The sequence below is a fragment of the Calliphora vicina genome, chromosome 4 (assembly GCF_958450345.1).
Source record: "Calliphora vicina chromosome 4, idCalVici1.1, whole genome shotgun sequence".
NCBI lineage: Eukaryota > Metazoa > Arthropoda > Insecta > Diptera > Calliphoridae > Calliphora > Calliphora vicina.
Genome location: NC_088783.1, coordinates 73368429 through 73393589, shown reverse-complemented (window position 1 = coordinate 73393589; position 25161 = coordinate 73368429). Strand labels below are relative to the sequence as shown.

At 30.1% G+C, this 25161-nt stretch overlaps 1 protein-coding gene across 11 annotated transcripts in view; it reads left to right on the top strand.

The window, feature by feature from the left end:
• SK (small conductance calcium-activated potassium channel) overlaps window positions 1-25161 on the top strand; it is a 557031-nt gene that overhangs the window by 358287 nt on the left and 173583 nt on the right. For 7 of the 11 annotated variants that reach the window (XM_065507379.1, XM_065507378.1, XM_065507376.1 and 4 more), the window contains exons 5-6: window positions 10580-10799; window positions 10876-10977. In XM_065507379.1, coding sequence (XP_065363451.1) covers window positions 10580-10799; window positions 10876-10977 — 322 coding nt within the window. The remainder of the gene's footprint in view (window positions 1-10579; window positions 10800-10875; window positions 10978-25161) is intronic. The other 4 variants (XM_065507377.1, XM_065507374.1, XM_065507369.1 and 1 more) reach the window with 1 other exon arrangement.

Here is a 25161-nt window from a genome sequence, read left to right as displayed (position 1 = left end):
AACTGTATGAGAATTATAACAAGTTTGTACGGATTACTCACAAAACGTTTACAGTGACTACACTCTAGATTCCTTAGTGACAATTGTCTTCATGCTAGATTACCAACTGTCTTCTCTCTGCAATCCAAAGAATTGGAATCAGCCAAGTGATACGACATTAATGACAACTACTGTCTATAAAGGATACATTGACTACTTGCTTAACTGCTGGGATCTACGTATTGTATTGTATGTGACTGTGTATATGTTATTTAAAAATAATGGCGGATGTTGTTCATGTTGCATAAAAAATATGTTCGTATGTGATCAAAACAGCAACAGCAACAACAACAGCAACATTTTGTAATGGACATTTTTACATTTCTCACATTCAACAGCAACAACTACAACATCAACACAATTACACATTTATGTAAAATGCTATCTATACACATTAGCCTGGCACTTATTTTGTACTTTTTGGATTTAGAGCTAACTCAGAAAAGTTTTAAGAAATTTATCACTCAATCAAATTCAGTACAGTTCAAGTCCCCATAGAAGGCCAAAACTAAGGAGTGAGATCGAAGAAATCTTAACATACATAAATGTTAATAAAAAAGAAACTACAAAACCTACAGTTTTTTTTTAAATTATTATTACAATTTACAAAAAATATGAACCTTTTCGGAAATCCTTCAATTAAGGTTTTTATAGTGCTTTCTGTCACTTTGTTCGAACACGTAGTCCATCTCCGTTTAAAATCTACCACACTTTTGGACACCTTTTTTGTGCTCTTTAATTCTCTTTTAACAAATATCTCTCCACTGGTCTTAGCTCCTGGCAGTTTGGAGGATTTGTCTTCATTGGAATAAATAATATATTACTGTACTTGTACTACACAAGACCTTGCTTACCATATCGACAGGATGCCAAATCAGGCCAAAAATAAGTGGCCTCATTAAGAAGTCTTATGAATGGAAACATCCTCTTGCTTGATGTAAATTTTGGTATTTTTAAAAAATTGTTGGCTTCGTTTCAAGAACATTTTGAGGAAATGTTATGCTTTTGGGTCCTAAACTTTTCTACAACATTCCCTCGAGTAGCCCTAACATAAAATATTGACCCAGAAACTGCGAAAAAATTTTCAGAACATACGTTTTGTCTTCCATCATGCAGCAGGTATATTTTTTGTATAAAATTTGACTTCAATTTACGTGCTCTGTCTTTGGCCTCTAAATTTTTAGCAGTGTTCCTGTCAGGAACTTTTTGAGACTTTTGTGTTTTTATACCTGCATTTGTTTTAACTTTTCGTACCAAATAATTTGAGTATTAAGCTAACCGGACTGCTTTCCTACGGGATATGTTGGAAGCTCATTTAAAAATGCTTTCTATTTATTGGCTTTAGAAACATCATGTGGACAATTCTTTCTATCTGATCCAGGTTTTCTATCAACGGATAAGTTCTCCCTATACTTTTTAATAACATTCAGTTTGACGGCAGACCTTTGATTGTTTGCCAAGTTTTTGTAGGACTAAGTTGGGTTTCGTTGAAAGTATTTAAAAATTTTAGTACTTACTTTTTTCTCGTCACTCATTTTAATCAGATTAACAACAAATTCAAAGGTAACTTCTTCAAGAAAAAAATCAAATAATACTTGGCTTAAAAGTTTTAAGGAAAAACGTTTGTTAAGGTCTTTTCGATCTCACTCCTTACTTTGACCCAACAAAAACAAAATTTGCTCAAATTTTCATCATAGAATTTCCAGATGACGAAAAACCTTAAACCTTTGGAGTATTGAACATCGTAATAGTTCAAAATAAGTTCCACCCTAATATAAATACTCCTCTCATGAACATGCCCGTATTTGTAACATAATAAAAATAATAAATAAATAAATGTATGTATAAAATACCAAATACAAAAAAAAAATGAGAAAATAATGAAAAACAAAAAAAAAACTTCTTATAAATTTTTCACATGCATTCACATCCGTTCGCCCGTTTTTGGTCCTTTCGGTCTTTTAGTTTCAATGTCATTAAGGGAATGATGGCTGGTTATCACTTTTATTTTTATGCGAATAGTTAATAGTCGTTTATTATATTATTAATATTTTTATACTTTAATATTTTTACTTGCCACACTTGTTGTGCCACACAAACGCACAGCTCATTTTTGTATTGCTGTAATAATGACTGGCTAAGTAGTCGATATTAAAGGAAATTGATTTAAATTCATTGTGGTAGCAAACCTGGTCAGAATATGAAATGTGAATACAGAGTGGAATATTGTTTCTTACTTATTTATTTATATTCGTAGGTATGTTTGCAGTTTTAAGAAGAGTGTTTGGCTATTGATTTTTGTGAATGTTGGATTGTTAAAGAGTGGTTTTTTATTGGTCTTTCTTAAAACTCAATTCAAAAATTTTGTTTTCATTACTGCAGGAACATTTGTGCGAATGACAAAAACTAAGTTTGTCATTCCGTTTGTAGTTTTATCATTTTTCATTTGCGGCCTCATAAAGTACATATATTCTTGATCTGTATATATAGCAGAGTCGATATAGCTATATCCGTATGTCCGCCTGTATGTTTAAATCAACTTTCCGAATCCCCCAAATAACTTACAAACATGATACATGAATATATCGCCTATAGTTCCGGTTTGATTGCTACATAAAATCGAGAAAATCGACCCACAATTGGCTGAGATAATCAAAAGCCACGTTTTTTACTTTTACTATTGGTCAATTTACAAGGCCTCTTATCATGTCATATTGTCATAATGTCCTAATATTTCATAATGGTTTTTATTGTTTTTCAAGCAAAAAATGTCCTAAAATAATACTACTTTGTGTGCTATGTTTATTGTGATATCGTAACCAACAAGCAGAGACGTGCGTCGAATGTCTAAGAGTCGGTTAAGCCGATCCGTCGAGTCGTGTTATATTAGGACATTATGACAATATTACTGATAAGAGACCTTGTGAATTGACCATATGTATGTAGAATTTTACATAGCACACACTATATAAATGTATTTTTTAAGCCCGATGGAAATTACGAAAGAGTTAACTGTCAAACGAACTGTCATACTGCGTTCATATTTGACATTTGTGATCAGTATACTCTGGCAAATCATCATGACTAGATTGGCGTTTGAACAACGCTACCAAATTATCCAAATTTACTTTGAAAATCAGTCATCGATTCGCGCAACTTCTAGGCGACTGTTTTATCGCAAAATTGTGTTCAGCGATGAGGCTTATTTTTGGCTTAACGGGTTTTGTGAATAAACCAAATTGCCCAATAGGGAGTGAACCAATCCACAATAGACCCTACAAAGTTAATAGTTTGGTGCGGTTTATACGATGGTGGTATCATCGGACTTTATGCCTTCAAAAATGAAACCAGGATCACATTACGATCAATGGAGATCGTGATTTTTGGTTTAAAAATATGGATTGCGATACGTGTTATATGGCGCCCGTAACCTTAACCTTATTGAAATAGACCTGTCGTGTAATATGACAGCTCTCTATTGCTTTCTGTGGGGCCAAGTGAATTCACGTAGTTTATACCAATATACCATAAACTACGTGAATATTGGGCGTCTAGAATGCACGTTGTTAAGAATAGCCGCTGTGGCCATATACCCGAAAACATTTTCAAATGATATTCGAAAGATCAATATGATGGTCTTTAGAATAAAACAAAAGCAATAGCAATATATTGGTCGGTTTTCAGGGTTATTAGCCTCTCCTTTACTAAATTTCGTTAGATTAGCTTCCCAACAAGCTGGAAATTCACAGACATGCTGAAAAGGTTATCTGATAGACGAAAATACATATTCAAGTCTAGTGCCATTTGGCCCAGGAGACTTAGTTATATTTAGCAGAGCTAAAATATTATTTATTTGATGTTTCGCGTTAACTTGGCTAATATGGAGAAATACTGATAAAAGTGAAGGAACAGTAAAGTCTAAAGTTAAGTCAGCCAATCTAGCTCGGTTTTCAACATAAGAACTGACTGGAAAAAAGGATAGTTTTGACAATGCAAGCTTAGTAGCGAAGTATCTGGCTCCACCAAATTGCTTCGTTTGACTTTTGTAATATAAGGAGACGTTAACATACGTTTTTCATTAAAACTTTTAATCCATGTATTATTTGATTTTTTTGATCAAGTTACCTTTGTAAAGCATGTCAGTTATTATGTTTTATGTCAATTATGTTCGTTGTTATTAAATGAGTGAAGAGAAAAAAGTACGTACTGAAATTATTAAATATTTTCAACAAAACCCAACTTGGTCCTACAAAAAGTTGGCCAAACAATCAAAGGTCTGCCATCAAAATTATTCCAATTGTATTAAACAGTATCAGGAGTACTTGTCCGATAGAAAACCTGGTTCAGAAAGAAGGAATGGTCCATATGATGTTTCTATAGGCAATAAATAGAAAGCATTTTCAAAAGAGCTCCCAACACATCCGGCAGGAATGCATTCCGGTTAGCTCAGGCTTAAACACATAGAAGGCTGAAAAAGTTCCTGACATTAACTCTGCTAAAAATTTAGAGGCCAAAGACACTGTACGAAAATTGAAGTCAAATTTTATAAAAAAAAATATACCATTATGCAAATGGATGACGAAATGTATGTTCGGGAAAACTTTCCGAGTCAATATTTTTATGTTGCGGATGCTCGTGGGAATGTTGCAGAAAAGTTTAGGACCCAAAAGCAGAAAATATTCCCATAAAGTATGGGAAGCCAAACATTTGAGAGGCAAATCCAGTGGAGAGATATTGGACTCGTGTTAAAAGGTAATTAAAGAGCACGAAAAAGGGCTAAAAAAGTGTGGTAGATTTTAAACGGAGATGGACTACCTGTTCGAACAATGTTACAGAAAGCTTAAAAAAACCTTAATGGAAGGGTTTCCGGAAAAGTTTCATAAATTCATCTTTATTGATAGACCTATAAAAAAATAATATTTTGATTTTTATTATACCTATAAAAAATATTATTAATAATAATTTCAATCAAATAAAAAAAATAAAAAAAAATGTTCAAAATCTATTTCTAATTCAATAATTTATCAACAAAATTTTAAGAAAGTTTTTATTAAATTTTCATATATTTTTCAAGTTTACAATGCAGGAAACGTAAATAACAGTTATCCAGAAAATTCAAACTCAAAAATTCTCCATGTTAGAGTCCACGGAGTCGTATACTGTCATATACCAATATATTCATATTGAAGAGCTTTTTCAGAATCTATGGTGATCTTAAAAAACGATCTTAACTCCACAGTTAACAATTATTTTTCAACAAAAAAATAAAAGTTCGGTTGAAAATCTTAAAAATAGAGTTTTATTTTTCCCGTCAGTAAAATTCTTACAATATTTGCAAGTGCTTGAATATTTAGTTCTTTAGTGATTTTTGGGAATAAGAATTATATTGATTATTTGTGATATAACTTTTCCACATTTCGTGTGGGCTTTTCTGTGGGTTTAGAATACAAATAACTCATGCAGTTCTTTAGAAGCCAGTCATGAACTACTTCTAAGTAAAGCAGAGGTATGTTTTATTTTATCCTTCACAAAATGTTAAAATATGGACATCAATATTGAATTCAACCCTTTTTTTGGGTATGAAAATCCTAAAATTACATTACATATAATTTGCTTAATTTTTGATTATTTAGTAACGAGTTGATCATTCAGATACCCTTGTTATGATTAATATAAGTTCAGCTAAATCTTCTTAGACACTTGCTGGAAAAAATTCTATTCTGTTACAAACGAATTGACAAACCGAATATTCATTCCATTCTTTTGGTGTTGATACAAATAATCGTGCAAATAATATTCATATTCATAGATTACAAAATTAATACTAATCTAGTTATTAAACAAGTAACAAAGTATGGTCGGTCAAGCCCGACCATATAATACCCTACACCAAGTAAATGAGTAAAAATATTTTTCTTTTAAAATATCAATAATTTATATTCATGAGTGATTTTCGGAAGTGGGCCTTATATGGGAGCTATGACCAATTATGGACCGATTACCTTGAAATTAGGTCGTGTGATTTATGACTATATTAAATTTAACTATGTTGAATTTTGTGTGTATACCAACATTTTTAAGCGATTTATGCACGTTAAAGTGATTTTCGGAAGCGGGTCTATATGGGAGCTATGACTAATTATGTACCGATCGTAACAAAATTTGGATTTTGTATATATAAAACTTATTTGGAGCGAAATTTGTGTAGATACATAAACAAATTAAACATTTATGACCGATAAAGTCCAATTTCGAGGGGACTTTGTATGGAGGCTAGGTGAAATAATGGACCGATTTCAGCCAGTTTCAATAGGCTTGGTCCTTGGGCGAAAAAGTAATATGTACCAAATTTGATCGAAATATCTTCAAAATTGCGACCTGTACTCTGCACACAAGGTTTACATGGACAACCAGCCAACCAGACGGTCGGACGGACGGACGGACATCGTTTAATCGACTCAGAAAGTGATTCTAAGTCGATCGGTATACTTTAAGGTGGGTGTTAGACTAATAGTTACAAACATCTGCACAAACGCATAATACCCTCCCCACTATGGTGGTGTAGGGTATAAATATAATAAAGAGTGAGCTAAACAAAAACTTATACTTGAATAAAGTTAAATAAAACTTCTCAAAAATACGTAAATTTATTCAAATATTGTACAAATTCATTAAGCATTACAATGTTGGCATATTACTGGTTATTTATAATATTACCCACTTTTTCCGGAAATTCTCACATTAAAGATTTTATAGTTGATTCTGTTAACTTTTTGGCCAAGATGATCCACTTATGTTTAAAATCGGACATGTCCTGGGATGCCCAATACCTTTCCGGAGTTCTCGACAGTTGGGTGGATTTGCCTCCTGTGGTAAAAAAATTACATTATTGTGTAAATACTACACAAGTGCCTTTAATGCATATTGGAATGATGCTAAGTTGAAAATTTATGATTTAAAAAATATAATATCTGACATATTTTTAAATGCTAACATGATTAAATTAATTTGTTTGACCAAGAATAACTTTTGGCTGGAATAGTGTGTATACGTTTTTTGACTCACTCTTTAATTCGTTAATTCTTTAATCTCTAAAGCCAAAAATAAACACTCCTACTGAGAAAAACTATAAATAATCGTATCAAAGCATATATTAATAATCACTAAGTACACGCGGCCAGTCGAGATAAGAATTAATGTTTATTTTGGAAAGATTTCAGTAACATGAAAACATCTATTGCGTTACGTTTTTAATGCGCGATTAAATTGTTTTGTTTAAACTTTAACAAAGTTGTGGTTTAATTAACACAAAAGAAAAAATATTTAATATTGTACAAAAACAATGTCTATAAACAATAACATGGTGTATTAAATGGCATAAATGGTAGTTTAAGGTATTAAAACCAATTTTGTTTTGCTTAGAAAATTAAAAAAATTTGGATTTCATGGAACAATCACTTGCTTAACTAATTATAAAATGCATAATTTATGTGTCTAATGCATACTTAAAATAAGTGACATTCAAACTAGATTCTGTGAAATCAAGCCTATGTTTTCGATATCACCATATTGGGGAGGGTATTAGATGTTTGAAACGCCCAAAAGTATTAGTCTAACGCCCACCTTAAAATGTACCGATCGACGCAGAACCACCATCAGAGTTAATTTATAATAACCATGTTCATTAGAGTGCCCCTTATAAGAGAAAAATTTTTCAGAATTTTGGAACGGTTTAGTTGCGATTTAGTTTTGAGGTGCATTTACATGAAAAATGGAAATTAACCCTTAAGAGTAAAAATAAACTTTTGTTTTAATATTTCTCAAAATATGTTAATTTTGTTCCTACATTTCTTGTTCTAGTGGCCTGAGACACGTTAATGGCCTGACGATTTTTTAATAACTTTAAAATCTTTTAACCAATGTTTGTCTTTTTTATCTTAATAGAACAACAATTATGTACACATTTCTATTCTTTTAAATTAAATCGCAAAATTTATAAAAAAAAAACTGAAACAAAAGGCATTTTCCCCTTGTTAATGCACCACAAAACTAAATTGAAATTCGGCACGGGCTGCCCCTCATTAGAACACGCTAAAAAATAGTTTGTTGGTATTTTAGGTCATTACGAAAGTTTTCAGCGGTTAACGTTTCAACATTTCAAACATTTAATTCTAAGGGACACTCTAATGTCCATCCGTCCGTCCGTCTGGCTGACTGACTGGCAATTGTGACTGGTCGCAATTTTGATGATATTTCGATTAGCAGGCATTTCGTTTCAAATTAGTCCTATGTATAGGGAAGTCATGTCACCTAATTTCATGACGATCGGTCCATAATTGGTCATAGCTCCCATATAAGACCCCCTACAGAAAATCACTTTAACGAGAATAAGCCTCTTTAAAATATAATTTAACAAAAATAAGTTTCATACACAAATAAATCACACAGCCTAATCTCATAGAGATCGGTCCACTTCCGGAAATCAGTCACGAATATAAATTATTGAAATTTTAAAAGAAAAATGTTTTTGCTATTTTCTCCTACTTGTTTTAATTTGAAAAATCCAAAAATACTCTTTTGCAAGCTATAGACTGCTGTATGTGATTTTCTAAAAATTATCTTAAATTCAATTAAAATTTCTTTCTATATTTATAACCTACTTACAAGTGTTCCAAATGAAGCACTTCGAAAGTATGTATTATTTTTTTTTTACTGACTACCACAACACAAGTAATTTTTTGCCAGAACGCCTTTGGTCATTAGTTTAATATTTTACAAGCCTATTGACGTATTAACAACACAGGACTTAAACCGATTATTCCCTTTCCTTTTCCAAAAAAAACAAACAACAGCAACTATAAAGAAACCATTATATACTTGTTGTTTATGTGTCTGGTTAAGGGCCGTTTTTCCCTAAAATTTATTTTGCACAATGACCACATGTGTAACCAACCAATGACATAAATTTCACTGGTTCATTTACAACAATTTTCACATATTTCCTGTTACTCAACTACTCAACAATTGCTTTAAAAAATAAAAGACCGACCCTCTCTAGAATTTTGCTTGCTTGTTCTAAAATAAAATTAGCTTTAATCCTTATTTCCTTAACAACATGAGAGAAACTCGTTAAAAACAATATTTTATTGGCCAGTTTGTTACAATATTTTTTCATTTTACTTTTATTCTGTTCAGTTCTCAATTTCATCAAGTAGAAGACAAGACCCCGACACACTCATATACTCTATTTCACATTTATTTTTTTTTTATTTTTTCTTGTAGTAAAATGTCAAGAATTTTTATCAACAAAAATCGATTTTCATAGTTAAAAATGTGTGCTAGCAAGAGTGAGAGTAAGTAACCTATAAATGTTTAAGTTTGACATTCCATTATTGTCCTTTTTCGTTTGCCGAAACCAAAAACCAGCAGTAAGAAAACAAAATATAATAAAAATCACAGTATGTGATGTTAAAAATATGTATTCGCAATTTTATGATTAAAGTAAAGGATTTTACTTTTTTGTATCCTCCAGCAAATGTATATGGCAAAATATATGTACTATGTACAAGTACTGAAATGAACCAATTTCCTAAACTGTCAAACCCGTTTCGTAGCATTTTTGTAATCTATAAATCTTGTACAGAGAAAAAAAACAAGAGTTTTGTTATGTCAAAGCTATTGAAATGCGATTAAAAGAGTAATTCTTGTCGATACAGTAGGTGGAATGATTATATGTACGGTGAAAGTTGTTATTTTAAGAGAAATAAACTCAAACAATTGATTTGATCGAATAAGTAAACTTAAGTAGGACCTTTAATATACGTTTTCAAATACTTTGGTGCATTGTCAATAACAGTTGTCATAATTATGTTAAAAATTATTTGTAATATTGATTTTGATTTAATTAAAATTGGATTTATAGCAAATGAAATAATTTTAGAAGAAAGTGAACTAATACAGAATTAGACTACTGGATGCTTTCTCTAGTATATTGACCGATTCTAGTTTTAACTTTATACTTTTTTATTTCTAGTCAAAAACTGCCTGGAAAAAATTCTTTACCTATAAAGTTCTCATTATTTTCTTATAGGTGTTATTACATAGATAATTCCAACACAAATATTTTATCCAATTTTTAATGGTTTTATCCAAATTTAACGTTTTTTTGAAACTTCCAATTTAACCAATTTACTTAAAACCCACAAACCATGGAATTCCCCACAGAAAATTCTAATATTTTTAGAAAATGCCATTTAATTTTTTTTTGATTAATTTTTTACAAATCGTTTGTCTTAAATATTCAAATCTGTCTAAGTAGTTTTGTTTCCTATTTGATAATTTTGTTTGAGACTTTGTGAAAGGGAATTATTTATTGAATTGTGAATTATTACTAATAAATGTCAAATTTACACTGTAAAAATGCAAGCGAACTACAAAGCCAACACTTTTACGATTTAAGCGGATATAGGCAATAAATGTTGAAATAATTGTTTTTTACATAAATATTTTGTTTGTTGTTTCTTGCTCTCCGCTCTAACAGGTATATGGAGGAACGTGCTTTAACAGGCGGTAATACATCCCGGAAGCCCTCAACAAACTCCGCTAAACACAAACCCAATGTCGGTTATCGACTAGGGAAACGTAAAGCTTTATTTGAAAAGCGTAAACGCATAAGTGATTACGCTCTAGTCATGGGCATGTTTGGTATTGTTGTGATGGTTATCGAGAATGAATTAAGCAGCGCTGGGGTATATACAAAGGTAATAAATATAAATATTAATTACTTGTTTTTATTAATGATTTCTTATTTATGTTTTGTTTTTTGTATCTTTATAGGCATCCTTTTATTCCACAGCGCTTAAAACATTAATATCGGTTTCGACTGTGATTCTTTTAGGTCTTATTATAGCTTATCATGCTTTGGAAGTGCAGGTGAGAGTGAGTGCTAATTAAATTTTCTTCTTTCAGATGTTAGATTAATATATATTTATATATTATTTAATAATTTCATTTTATTTTTGTTAATTGGTCGTCGTCTTGGTTGTTAAATTCATTATTATTATTATATTTAATTATTATTATTACATATTAATACTACTAGGATTATGTGGTGAAATGTGAAATTGTGTTTTTAATACCAATACACATACACAAACATATATCTATACCTACCCTACCTAACTACCTACCACCCCTGACCCTTTAGTTGAAATAGCAAAATTTAATAAAAACATTACATTAATCTAACCATATGCATACATACATATCCATCCTTAAACCAATTATAAAAATTAAACCTTTAAACAAAGTTGATTTAACAAAAAAATAATAATTGAAAATGTTGAAATTTTTACTGCAAAGATGATGGCTTATATAAGTGTTGTCTCTAAAAGTGCATGTTCTGTTAAGAGAGAAAATACTTTAAAAGAAAGAAATTATATTGTAGAGTTAGTTTTGGAAATAACAATGTTTGTGTAAATATTTATACAGTTCTTGGATTATTTGTTTAAGAAATTTATTAAGGATGTTCACTTCAAAGAGTAGAATTAGATAAAACAAATGCGGAATTTTTTAAAATTTTTAGCTTTTATTTTGAAACATTTGTACAATATATATTTATTAAAAGTATTGTCCTTTATTAGCTATGACCGCTCCCCTCTTTCTGGCAACATGTGTAATCTGAGCCAAAAGAACTATCTTTTGTGGCCAAGAACGAAGCAAGCAAATATCGGATATTATGTTCCAAAGTGAAGAGAGCGTTCTGAGTCTTCGAAACATGAGTTGTCGGACGGAGCACGTTCTGGACTAAAAACCTGGAGAGGCAAAACTTCCCAACCACTTCATTGTAAATAAGTTCTAACAGGTATTGCAACATGTGGTCGAGCGTTGCACAGTTGGCAGAATCAAAATTTTTTGAAAATAAATCTGGCATTTCAAAACGGCTCATTCTATCGAACAGCCAAGGAGTATCCAATTTTAAGGTATTAGAATGGGCACTACAAATGATCCAGGGGCAGGGTTATGGGGGACCAAAACGGGGTACCTTCGACATGTAAAATTTTTAAACTCATGCAATTTTTTGTTTCCCATCCGATTTCAAAGATTTTTATATTTTTGGAAAGCGCTTTCTTGCGCGTGCTATTTATCTCTTTCAAAATTGAAATTTTAAAATTTTGCCGTACCTTGGTCCGCTATTTTAAAAATAAAGGTCGGACTTTTGGACCGAATGGACTCGATTTTTTTTTGTTAGACAACTAAGTTATGAATAAAATACAAGAGTTTTCAGAAATAAACGATTTTCAATTTAAATATTAAAAAAATAGTTGATTTTTGCTGTTTTTCGGCGAAAAATTGACTTAACTATTTTTTTATTAAAAATAAACTTTCTTTAAAGTACATACACCAATTTTATATTTTTCTGTAAGGTACCTTTATGGAGAACATTTTAATATAAAAAACCTGTCCTATTTTTCGAATATGTCGCCCCTACGCCCAGCCAAGAAGGACATGTGGACCCGAAGGCAAAATTGTAAAAATTCCCATTTGCGAGATTCTTTTTTTGACAAGTTTTTTTACATTTTTTAATTTAGAATGACCATTTTAAAAAAAATGTTGAAAATTTCATTGAGTTGTTAATAAATAAAGATTTTATTACATATTTATTGAGATTCTAAAACTAAAATTTGTATAAAAATTTTAATAAGATTGCAAATATTTGGAACAATTTGATCAACACTCATTTCGAGAAAAATTTCAAGCCACTTTAAAACTCCATCCTTCAAAATTATTACACTTTTATGTACAAATTTTTTAGTATGATGTATAAGGAAAAAACCGGTACAACCTCGATTTTTGGGCTATTTATAACCTACACCACCATAGTGGAGAGGGTATTATGCGTTTGTGCAGATGTTTGTAACGCCCAAAAATATTAGTCCAACACCCACCTTAAAGTATACCGATCGACATAGAATCACTATCTGAGTCGATTAAACTATGTCCGTCCGTCCGTCTGGTTGGCTAGCTGACTGTCCATGTAAACCTTGTATGCAGAGTACAGATCGCAATTTTGAAGATATTTCGATCAAATTTAGTACATCTATTTTTAGGCCCAAGGACCAAGCCTATTGCAAATGGCTGAAATCGGTCCATTATTTCACCTAGCCCCCATACAAATATCCTTCCGAAATTGGACTTTATCGGTCATAAATGTTTAATTTATAAATGTATCTCCACAATGCGCTCCAAATAAGTTTTATATATACAAAATTCATGTCATTAAATTTTGTTACGATCGGTCCATAATTAGTCATAGCTCCCATATAGACCCGCTTCCGAAAATCACTTTAACGTGCATAAATCGCTTAAAAATGTTGGTATACTCACAAAATTCAACATAGTAAACTTTCATTGAGACATAAATCACACGACCTAATGTCATGGTGATCGGTCCATAATTGGTCATAGCCCCATATAACCCCACTTCCGAAAATCACTCAAAACTATAAATTATTGAAATTCTAAAAGAAAAATGTTTTTGCTCTTTTACTTAGTGTAGGGTATTATATGGTCGGGCTTGACCGACCATACTTTCTTACTTGTTTTTATCTATATCTGGATTACTAAGTCATTAATATAGACAATATGGATATTAATGAAGTTTGACCTATCAAAATCGGGAAAAAAATTTAACCCGAATTTTTTTTTCACCAAAAAATTTTTTTGTCATAAATTTTTTTTTACTAATAAATTTGAAAAAAAAAATTGGAAAAAATTCAAAAAAAAAAGTTCGGAATTATATTTGGCACAGCCGAATATAGCTCTCTTACCTGTTAGTGTATAAATAGGTCTAACTTTAACTTTTACATTTCCCTTAAATTCCACACTATGCTGAAACTATATAGCATACTTTTAGGCATTTACCAAAAAAAAGTAATTGTAAGAACTTTTCTCTTTGAAAATTATACTTCTGCTGAAGTAAACATTCTTAATAATTAATTACGCTCCGGCCAAAATCATCTTTGCAGTGAAAATTTTTTCGTTTACATATAAAACTTGCAACTTCACACACACCATGTGATTTGTTGTTAAAATTTCGTTAGAATGCTTTCAATGTCTGCCTGTGTATGTCTGTATTTAGATAGAGAAATGCCTTAATTTATACATAAAATAAAAAAAAAATCAACATACATTTATATACAGTTAAACAAATATGTATATTTATATAATAACAAAAAAAAAATAACAACTATATGTATATATGATGTATTATATAAAAGAAAAATAAACAAAATAAAAAAATACTAATATTTTTAAGCTTCATTCATTAGAATATACTTGTATATAGCATTTTAACATTTAGAAAAAAATGCCGAACTAAACAAACTAAAGAAATTAACAAACTCTGCTTTTTATTTTAAATAAAATTTGTACAGAAATGGAAATACAATTTTTTTAACTAAAATTCAAACAAATTGCAAAGTTTTCATATGAAAAAAAAAGATTTTTTATAAAAAAAATTAAAAAAATAAATAACAAATAGTCATATACATATCTATACACATTAGCAATTACACATATATACATATACATACATATAAACAAATATTGTACATAACCATTTTTAGACATACCTACAAAACTCTTTCAACAAATTCATATCGAAATAAATACATTTGTAGTATTTTTTTTAAATGAAATAGTAAATTGCTAAAAAAAAAACAACAAAACTAAAAGAAAAATCGGATAAAAATCATAAAGTGCAACAATATTTGTTTAATTCACATTCAAACATATACATAGTTCCTACACTTTCGTTCATATTCATACATCGATGAGATTCAATGTTTTGGAAATGTTTGTCCATACATATGTATAACTGTATATGTCTCTATATAAGTATATCGCTCTATACATCTGAATGTGTATGTCTATGTGTAGGAGTATGCATTTATGTATTATATACATACATATATCCTTAGTATTGTAGCTGTATAAACTAGTTTAGTAGTATTTTATGCATTAGTGCCTTAAGTGCTTAACATTTCATAAAATTTTGTGAAATATACAACAAAAAAAAACACACACACACAATTAAACGATAAACAGATACATTTTAACACAGAACAGATACACTTTTAAAATTCTCATTTAAATTATTGATGTACGTTGAAAAATTAAACATGCAGGGAGTTTCATATCAGTGAAGGAAGAACATAATGTATGTAAAGGCAAAATGAAAGAAAATACGCGAAAATTTATCATAATAAGATTTTCACAAAATTACCAGAAAAGAGCTTCGAAACATTTAAATATGCTCTTAGAAATATTTCTAATAAGTCTAAGTTAAAGCAAATCTTAAGTATGAAGCTTGTTATTAAAAAAAACCTTCAATTCGTTCGAGAATTTAACAAAATTTAATTAGGACTAGAATACATAACATTTTTTTTTTAGCAGACAATTTTTTTTAGAAATCTTCAATGTGCTCATTTTTATCAAGAACTAGGTTGCTACAACACTATTTTTACCGAAAGCTTTAGGAACTATTCCACTTATTCTCTGGGCGGTATATACTTTAAATTTTGGCTAATTAAGGACTGAGATCGAAAAAATCTTAACATACATATATGTTAATAAAAATAAAACCACTAAACCTACAGTTTTGATTAATTTTTTATTTGATTGAAATTGTTATTACAATTTACAAAAAATGTTATTTTTATAGTTATAATCAATGTAAAGAGTTTATGAACCTTTTTCGGAAACCTTTCCATTAAGGTTATTATTGAGCTTTCTGTCACTTTGTTCGAACAGGTAGCCTAATTCCGTTTAAAATCTACCACAGTTTGGACACCTTTTTTGAGCTCTTCAAATCTCTTTTAACAAGAGTCCAATATCTCTCCACTTAGCTTCAGGCAGTTTGGAGGATTTTCTTCTCTTGGTACAAATTCCACATTATTCTTCTTGTACCACTCAAAATCTGGCTTGGTATAGTGAAAGGCTGCCAAACCAGCCTAAAAATAAGTGAACACATTAAGAAGTCTAATGAATTAAAGTATCCTCTTTTGTAAATATTCCTTGATTTAAATTTCGGTATTTAAAGAGCCCTTTGTACACAGAAAAAACTATTTCTTAAACCGTTTCAATTCAAATATTTGTCACATATTCAATAATTTTTGTATTTGAAATTCAACGAATAACGAAAATTGTATATTCAATTGTCAAAATAATCAAATTCAAAACTCAAAATTCGATAGAAAATATCAAGAAATTTTGTTTTTGAGCAAATGAATACTTGATTTAATTATGAAATAATTGAAACCAGTTCAATATGGGATAAATGTTTGAAATGAAATATAATTTTTTTGGGTGTAACAAATGTTTGGCTTCTTTTGCCGCAACAGCATATTATTTGCCATACCAAGAACTTTTTGGGACAATTTTGTCTGCTTTTGGGTCCTAAACTTTTCTACAATATTTCCTCGAACATCAGCAACATAAAAATATTTATCCGGAGGCTGCGAAAAATGTACCATTCTGCAGGTATATTTTTTTATATAAAATTTGACTTCAATTTCTATCTTTGGTTGTCTAAATTTATATCAGAAAGGTTGTCTAAATTTATACCTGTCATGAACTTTTCGAGCCTTGCATGGCTTAACTTTTCGTACCAAATAGTCCGAGTACTAAGCTAAGCGGACTGCTTTCATACCGGATGTCTTGGGAGCTTTTTTAAAAATGCTTTCTACACACAGAGAAAAAATATAGTTGTGCATGTTTAGTGTAACCATTTCAATATTGTTACAAGTTTTTTAACAATATTATAGTCACAGTAACATTTACATGATTGTGGTTACCATAATATGGTTAATTTACGATTCACATGATTGTATCAACCATATATATATGGTTACAGTAAACAAGTACATGTTTGTGACATTTATTTCCTTTCTTATCATAATTCAATCTGCGACATTAATACTTTTCGGCAGTTTCGAATTAATATAATTTTTCTTTGCTCTTATTTTATTACACTGTTTTCAACAATTGAATTTAAAATACAAAAAAAAATTGCCACAGAAGTAAATTGAGGGTACAACCGAAGCAATACTTCAAACATTTTTTTTAAGATCAGAATATATTAAACTATTCAAATAATTATTTTAGTGGACATGATTAAATATCAATGCACCCACTAAGCATGTGCATTCGTCGCTCTCTCAGTGACCACAATTGTGTTATGATATGAACATTATTGTGTTAGATTCTACAAATTAGCTTTGAACAATGTTGTTACGAGACCTCTGATCTTATTCTTAGTGACTGTCAAATGTTGGGATCATATACAGCAAAGTGGCCTGTAATAGGCTCAATGCTAATTGATTTATATTAAAATAATATTAAACATATTATGATTTTGGGCTCGTATTGGCAGATTCCGGTAATAGTAATATGGTTATATTATTCCTGTAATCATAACATAGTTTGTTTTTGTACTCTTTCGGTGTGAGAGGTATTACTTTTCTATCAACAATATCACAAATTATCCAAATTATGCCTAAACAACATCATAGCTACAGCTTTTTTGAAAGAGATACATAAGCAAACTTTTTACTGAAACCATATCGTAACATTTTGTTAATTTGTGTGAACAAACACGACATCAGTTTTGCTTTCACATGTCAAATTTTTTGTTAACATTGATTCCATTCATCAATGCACTATGGCCAAATTTTCAAATTTAGCGGTAAAAAGTCGATTTTCAACATCATATTTTTTAAAAAAAATCTGGCTCACGGTTAGATATCGGTTCAACTGACCTAATCGAATAATTCGATAGGCAACAAAATCACAATCAATCTGTGCTGAAATAGTACTGTAAATACATCAATACAGAAATTTCTAAATAAATATTCCCGGGAAATTTTTCCCGATTAGGAACCCTAATTCCCGTATTTTTAACTTTATGGCACAGACAAATATACATATAACAAAACTGAAAATTTTACAAGTTATATATGGAAATTAATACTATTGTAAAAACATTTTTTTTTATAATTTTGTCATTGTCATAAAGTTTGAACACATTTTATTAGTAATTTAAGAAATTCTTGTGATTTATGAAAAACAAATATCAGACGTACTTATTTGTATTTAAATCGTTCCATCAGAGTTTCATATATTTTTAAAAATATTCTGCTAATTTATCATATATTTTTAAACAATCTATTAATTGTGATTATATCGAGCTTCTACAAAACAAAAACATAGTTAATTAGATGATATGAAACTCCCCTCATTTTAAATACATACATTATCACACAAAGATTTTAAAATAATTGCATTAAATTTTATCTCATTTATTAGATACTATAACTATTACTACTACTACTACTAATATAATTATTGATATTAAATATTACAACTATTATCATACAAGTATTTTTTTTCATTATTTTCAATATCATATCCACCCTCATAGTGGTGTCTTTATTTGCTTTCTCAAACTATTTCTAAACCTGCTATATCTCTTGCTTTATTTATTTTAGTCAAATAAATGTGTGTTTAAATGTTATATTTTAAATGCATTTTTGCTTTTTTTACCTACTATATAGTCCACATGTATTATAAATTTATTTAGTTTATACACACTTTTATCCTTTACCTCTATATATTGTATTGTATGTACTGAGCTGAGCAATGCAAGTGTAATTAATTCAATCAATTTTATACGGTCAATAAAGAAAAAGACAACAATAATTATTATTTGTTACAAACCAGCCTTCATAAATATAAATGCTATGTGGTCACATTGTACGGATATTTGAAATAATAATCGTAGTTGGTAATTGTAACAAATAATTGTTTGATTTTTTTGTTAGACCGGAACATATAGCTTTACAATATGTTAAGAATTTCTATTGAAAACTAGGTATTTTTTGCTGTTCTTGCTTTCATTTTCACATTATTTGCATAATGTGACTTAACCTTAACTCGTTCATTGTGGTTTAAGTGATTTCCACATTGACGTGAAATATTAAACGTGAATACTACATTTTATATTGTTTTTGCTACTGCTATTGTTCTTTTACAATTTGTTTTATTCTTCATCATTAAATTATTATTCTTTGTTGTCGATTCTTTTTTATATATGTACTATATTTTTTTGTATATACAGTAAAAACCCGGTATAACGAATCTCATTTTAAGGAAAATCCCATGTAACGAACAACATACAATTAACTAACATAACTAAACCAAATATAGAGAAAAATAGAACAAAATCAAACGTCCGACAACAAAATCGCTGCTATATAAAAAATTATGTCTATTCCCTATACGCAGAAAATAATAAAGTTGTATATGTTTACTGTAACCATTTTAAAATGTTTAAAAGTTTTTTAACACAATTATGGTCAATGTAATTATTTATTTGATCGTAGTAACCGTAACATGTTAAAATGACGACCCACATGATTGTAGCAATCGTATATATGATCGTAGTACAAATAAAACTTTTTTATTCTCTGGGTGTAATGGAAAATAATTTTTATTATTGATTTCTCGACCAGAGGAAAAACACACATTCCAGTTAATTGAGATGCTTTAAAAACCACAGCCATATAAATTCAAGGTGGACTTTATGGAAGTCATGACTTGATATATTGGGTGCATGACCTAGAAATGTGGGATTTCTAATAGATGGTGTATCTTATAAACGCGGTTTTTGTTTTTAATAACTTATACGTCATTTTGAAGCGTACATATCTGTTGTAAACAACAACGTTTTTTTGCTTTTTTTACCAACAACGTGTCATATGCGGGAAGTTTTGCTTTTCTTCTCTAATTTGAAAAAAAACCAATTGCTCATACAAAGCTTATGATGAATGTGTTCCATCGGTTTCAACATTTGAGAGAAGTGGTGATATTGACACGGTAGACAAAGATCGCCCAGGCCAGGCAAAACAAGATTGAAGAAAATGAAATGAAGGCATTACTCAACGAAGATTGCTGTCAAACTCAACAAGAGCTTGCAACATCATTGGAAGCTACTCAAATAGCAAACCAAAATGTTTGAGAGTAGCAGGATTCATCCAAAAACAGGGACACTTGGGAAAATACGAATTGAAGACGAGAGAATGATTTTGCATTTAATTTTTACACCAAATCAATACTTGTGATGAAAAATGGATCCATTACGATAAGCCGAATCGAAAGAGATCGTATGTGAAGCCCGGCCAACCAGCCGAATAGATACCAAAGCCAAATATCCATGGAGTTAAAGTAAATCTCTGTATTTGGTGGGAGATAAAGTGTCACGTCTATTATTAGCTGCTGAAATCTGGCCAGACCATTATAGCGCACTATGGCACAATTTCCAAATTTTGCGGCAAAAAGTCGATTTTCCAACATCATATTTTTTAATTTTTTTTTTATCACATTCTATTGCCAACATATTGGAAAGAAAAAAATAGATATAAATAATGACAGTTGACAGCCCATAATTAGACATAAAATGCTGATAATATATAAATTTATTCTAATTCATTTTATTACTTGTGAAGCAGTATAATTTTTAATTAAATAAAACGTCGTTTTCCAAAATATACTTTCAATAAAATAAATCTTTGAATATGGATTCTATTACTCGAGGTGTTTATTTTTAACTGTTGTAAAGATATTTCGTAAATGTTTGTATTTAGAACTTATTTTGATGTTTTTACTGGGTCATCTTTTTTGTGAAATTGTAAATAGTGTTATTGTCTTTTGTGGAGTAGAACTCCCGTGGATAATAACCTTTAATAGAGTTTTCTACATGCAGTTGTTCGTGGGAGTCTAAGGTTTAATGTCATGTAAAATTTGTTTGCAAATAATTGCAAACTCACGACTTAATGTTACTTTTGCAAAAGGTAAATTCATATGGAAGCCCAACGAAAAAACTGACACGACTTTCGTAATTTTGTATGAAGTTTATGGAAATGTTTCTATCAAATTATAAAGAGGGAGTTTTAGATTAATTTAATTTTTTTCGAATTAACTTTTTTCGAAAATCCCCCTTAGAAAAAAGTGGGCGTGGAATATGGAATGGAATATTTTGACAGTAGAAGACTGCATACCAAATTTGGTGAGTCTAGCTTGTCGGAAATTAGTTTTTGCCGCTAATTAGGGTTTTTCGGCCATAGTGCAACGGTAACCTGTATCGAACGCAACTGATTCGTTTGAAACTAGAAAATTGGCCGAAAAACGCCCCGAATATGCTGCCAGACATGAAACCTTAATATTTGATCATGACAAAGCTCGGCCACATGTTGTAATACCTGTTAGAACGAAGTGGTTTGGAAGTGTTGCCTCACCGGCTTTATAGTCCCCGTCCTACTATTATTTCTTTCGATCGATGCAGAACGCTCTCTCTGGGATACGCTTCACTTTTGAATATACTATCCGATATTGTCTTGATTCGTTCTTGGCCTTAAAAGGTGAGCAGTTTTTTCGGATCAGAATCCATATGTTGCTAGAAATATGGGAAAAGGTCACAACTAACAATGGTCATGACTTTGAGTAAATTTATATTGTAAAAATGTTATAAATCGTAAATTTTTAAGTCACCCAATATACATTCAAAAAAAAAATACTGTAAAAAATACTTAAAGAATCTAGAGAGAAGTTATCGTCCAGAGCTTATTTAGTTTAGCCCTTCGAAAAAACTCCTGATGTTATTCTCAATGTGAATCAAACTGGTCTATATTGAAAAATATTACCATATAAAACGTTTGTTCACGATACAGGAACCACTGCTCCAGGAACAAAGTTATCAAAAAATCGACTAATAATTTTAGTTTACACTAGTGCATCTTCAACAAAGAATTTTAAATTTACCATCTTGTAAATGCAAAAGAAACGCCACTCGTAATAAAGTGTTTAATTAAAAATACATAAAATGTACAAATTTTGAACGATAGTCATGATTGCTAATGTTACATCGCTTAAAGCTTATTCAAAAATAAATCTCCATATAATGAATTTTTCGTTTTAACGAATTGGTCTGACAACATATTGTTCGTTATACCGGGATTTGCCTGTACGTACATATTTTGTTGATATATACGAGAATTTGTAGTGTTAATATTTTTAATTGTATCGTTTACTATGACTACAACAATATGAGTTTTAGTGATGATGTTTACTATGAAATTTAATCGAATATATGGAAAATACAGACTGTTATTCGTCAGTATCAGACATTTTTGTTAGAAAAATGATATGACCAAAAACCCTTAACTATCTCAATACTTCTGCTTTATAAATTGAAAAGTTTAGATTTTATTACAACTTTCTCAATCGTATTGTAGCTGCTGGCTGACAGATTTGAGAATGTGAAATTCGTCAAAAAAAGAGGAGTTCAATGTTTTCTAAGTCCAAAACTGATCAGACAAATATTGGTTTTTATAACTCTCTATTTGCTATTTCATTACATTGCACGAATAAATACTTAATCGCTTAACTATCAACCCTATTACATTTATTTGCATTTAATCTACATAATTGTAGCTGTTGTTAAAATGTTCATTATATATTAAAATGTAAAGATTAAAGGTCAATAGTTTATTCTTCTGGCTGTTTCAAAGTACAATATAGTATTGTACAACATTTTAAGTACTACGTACGTATAGTTAACAATTTGATTTTAATGAAGAAATTATTAAAATTGTTTTTAATTTTCAACTAGATGAGAATATAAGCTTAAGGGTTTTGGTAGGGTTCTTATTTAGTTAGTTTTTATAGATAAGTATAAAAATCTTGAAGTGGTAATTGAAGGAAATAATTTATGAGATAAACTATTGATTTTTTTCTTAATAAATAAAAAAATATATTGTTTTCACTACCAGATAATAGTAATAATAATTATCAGTTTTTTTGAATTTTCAAATCTTCTGTGGCATCGCCATACCACATACTTTAAGATAAAACTTTCTATTACTTTTGTTTACATACGATTTTTACTACTATTTATACCCTACACCACCATAGTGGGGAGGGTATTATGCGTTTGTGCAGATGTTTGTAACGCCCAAAAATATTAGTCTAACAACCACCGAGTATACCGATCGATTTGGAATCACTTTCTGAGTCGATTAAACGATGTCCGTCCGTCCGTCTGGTTGGCTGGCTGTCCATGTAAACCTTGTGCGCAGATTACAGGTCGCAATTTTGAAGATATTTCGATCAAATTTGCTACATATTATTTTTTCATCCCAAAGACCAAGCCTATTGAAACTGGCTGAAATTGGTCCATTATTTCACCTAGCCCCCATACAAATGTCCTTCCGAAATTGGACTTTATCGGTTATAAATGTTTAATTTATAAATGTATCTCCACAAATTGCACTCCAAATAAGTTTTATATATACAAAATTCATGTCACCAAATTTTGTTACGATCAGTCCATAATTAGTCATAGCTCCCATATAGACCCGCTTCCGAAAATCACTTTAACGTGCATAAATCGCTTACAAATGTTGGTATACTCACAAAATTCAACATAGTAAACTTTGATATAGACATTACCTAATTTCATGGTCATCGGTCCATAATTGGTCATAGCCCCCATATGAGGCCCACTTCCGAAAATCACTCAAAAATATAAATTATTGAAATTTTAAAAGAAAAATGTTTTTGCTCTATTACTTATTGTAGGGTATTATATGTTCGGGCTTGACCGACCATACTTTCTTACTTGTTTTAAATTAACGATTATTTTGTATTACCTGAAAGTGCAACCCTGAAATCTATTGCACATTTCTCTAAATACAGATGTGAATAACATGTACGACACATTAAAGGCACAGCTTTTAAATTGATTTTTTTCGAAAATATATTAGATTTTTTAAAGTTGTATTTGAAAATAATTTCGAATTTTCAAAATTAAATTCGAGTTTTATTATGAAATTAGAAATTATGTTGGAAATTTTAACATTAAACTGAATTCTGCTTGAAAATAAGTTCGAATTTTCGAAACTAAGTTGAAATTTCAAGAACAATGCTTAAAATGAAATAAATTAAATAAAGCTATTAAATTTTATTATTCAGTACATAACCATGAAAAGTATTCACAAGATTCTATATATCGTCACTTACATCACTTCATAAATGTTTAAAATGATTGGGAAAATAGCATTGCTAAATGAAAATCACCTCTGATGTAAATTTAATATCTACATTTTAAAATTAAGATTTTGTTTTTCTTCTTTATTTTCAAACCTTCGATTTTGTTATTTTTGTTTTACTTAACATACACTCTGGTTCACTTATTTAAAGGCACTAAAAATTCCATATTCAGCAGCCTGTGTCTTCTGCAATTTTAAACCAATTGCATAATTTTAAAATAGAAATGGAAGCTAGACATCTTGAGATCTAAAAAAAATCATGATAGTAGTGGTTTCTTAACTAAAGAACTTTTTTTTTAACAATTTATAAAAAAAGTAAAAAAATTTGCTATTTTTTTTTGGTTCACTTGAATAAAGGCACTTTATTATTTTTAAAGTAAGCGATGATTTTTTGTAGCGAGCGTTTGTTTATTACAATTTATTACATCTTAATCATTTTACGAGTCAAAATGGCAAAACAAAAAATTTTAAATCTATCGGAAAAAACTAAAATCGATGTTTACCGTTCTGAAGGATATTCTAACCGCGCAATAGCTAAAAAAATTGGACGAAGCCCAACAGTTGTCGACAATTACATCAAGGACCCCGAGGGGTATGGAAAAAATTTTAAAGGAAGGGTTTCATTGTCTTTATCTACGTATGAGAAAAGAAAAATCGTCAGAATTGCTTCTAATTCTGCCTTATCCTTGTCAAAAATAAGAGCTCAAGCTGGAGTGCAAGCGAGCAAGTCATCAATACGCAGAGTAATTAAGAGCTGTGAGTATCTTAAATACCTGAAATTACAAAAAAAGCCGCCACTTAATGCTCCTCGTAAGGAAAAGCGGCTTCAATTCGCAAGAGACTACATGGTATGGGATGTGCAGCAAAGAGGTCATGTAAATGACTGGAGAACCGTTGTATTTACGGATGAGAAGAAGTTTAATTTGGATGGGCCTGATGGCTACAACTATTATTTCCA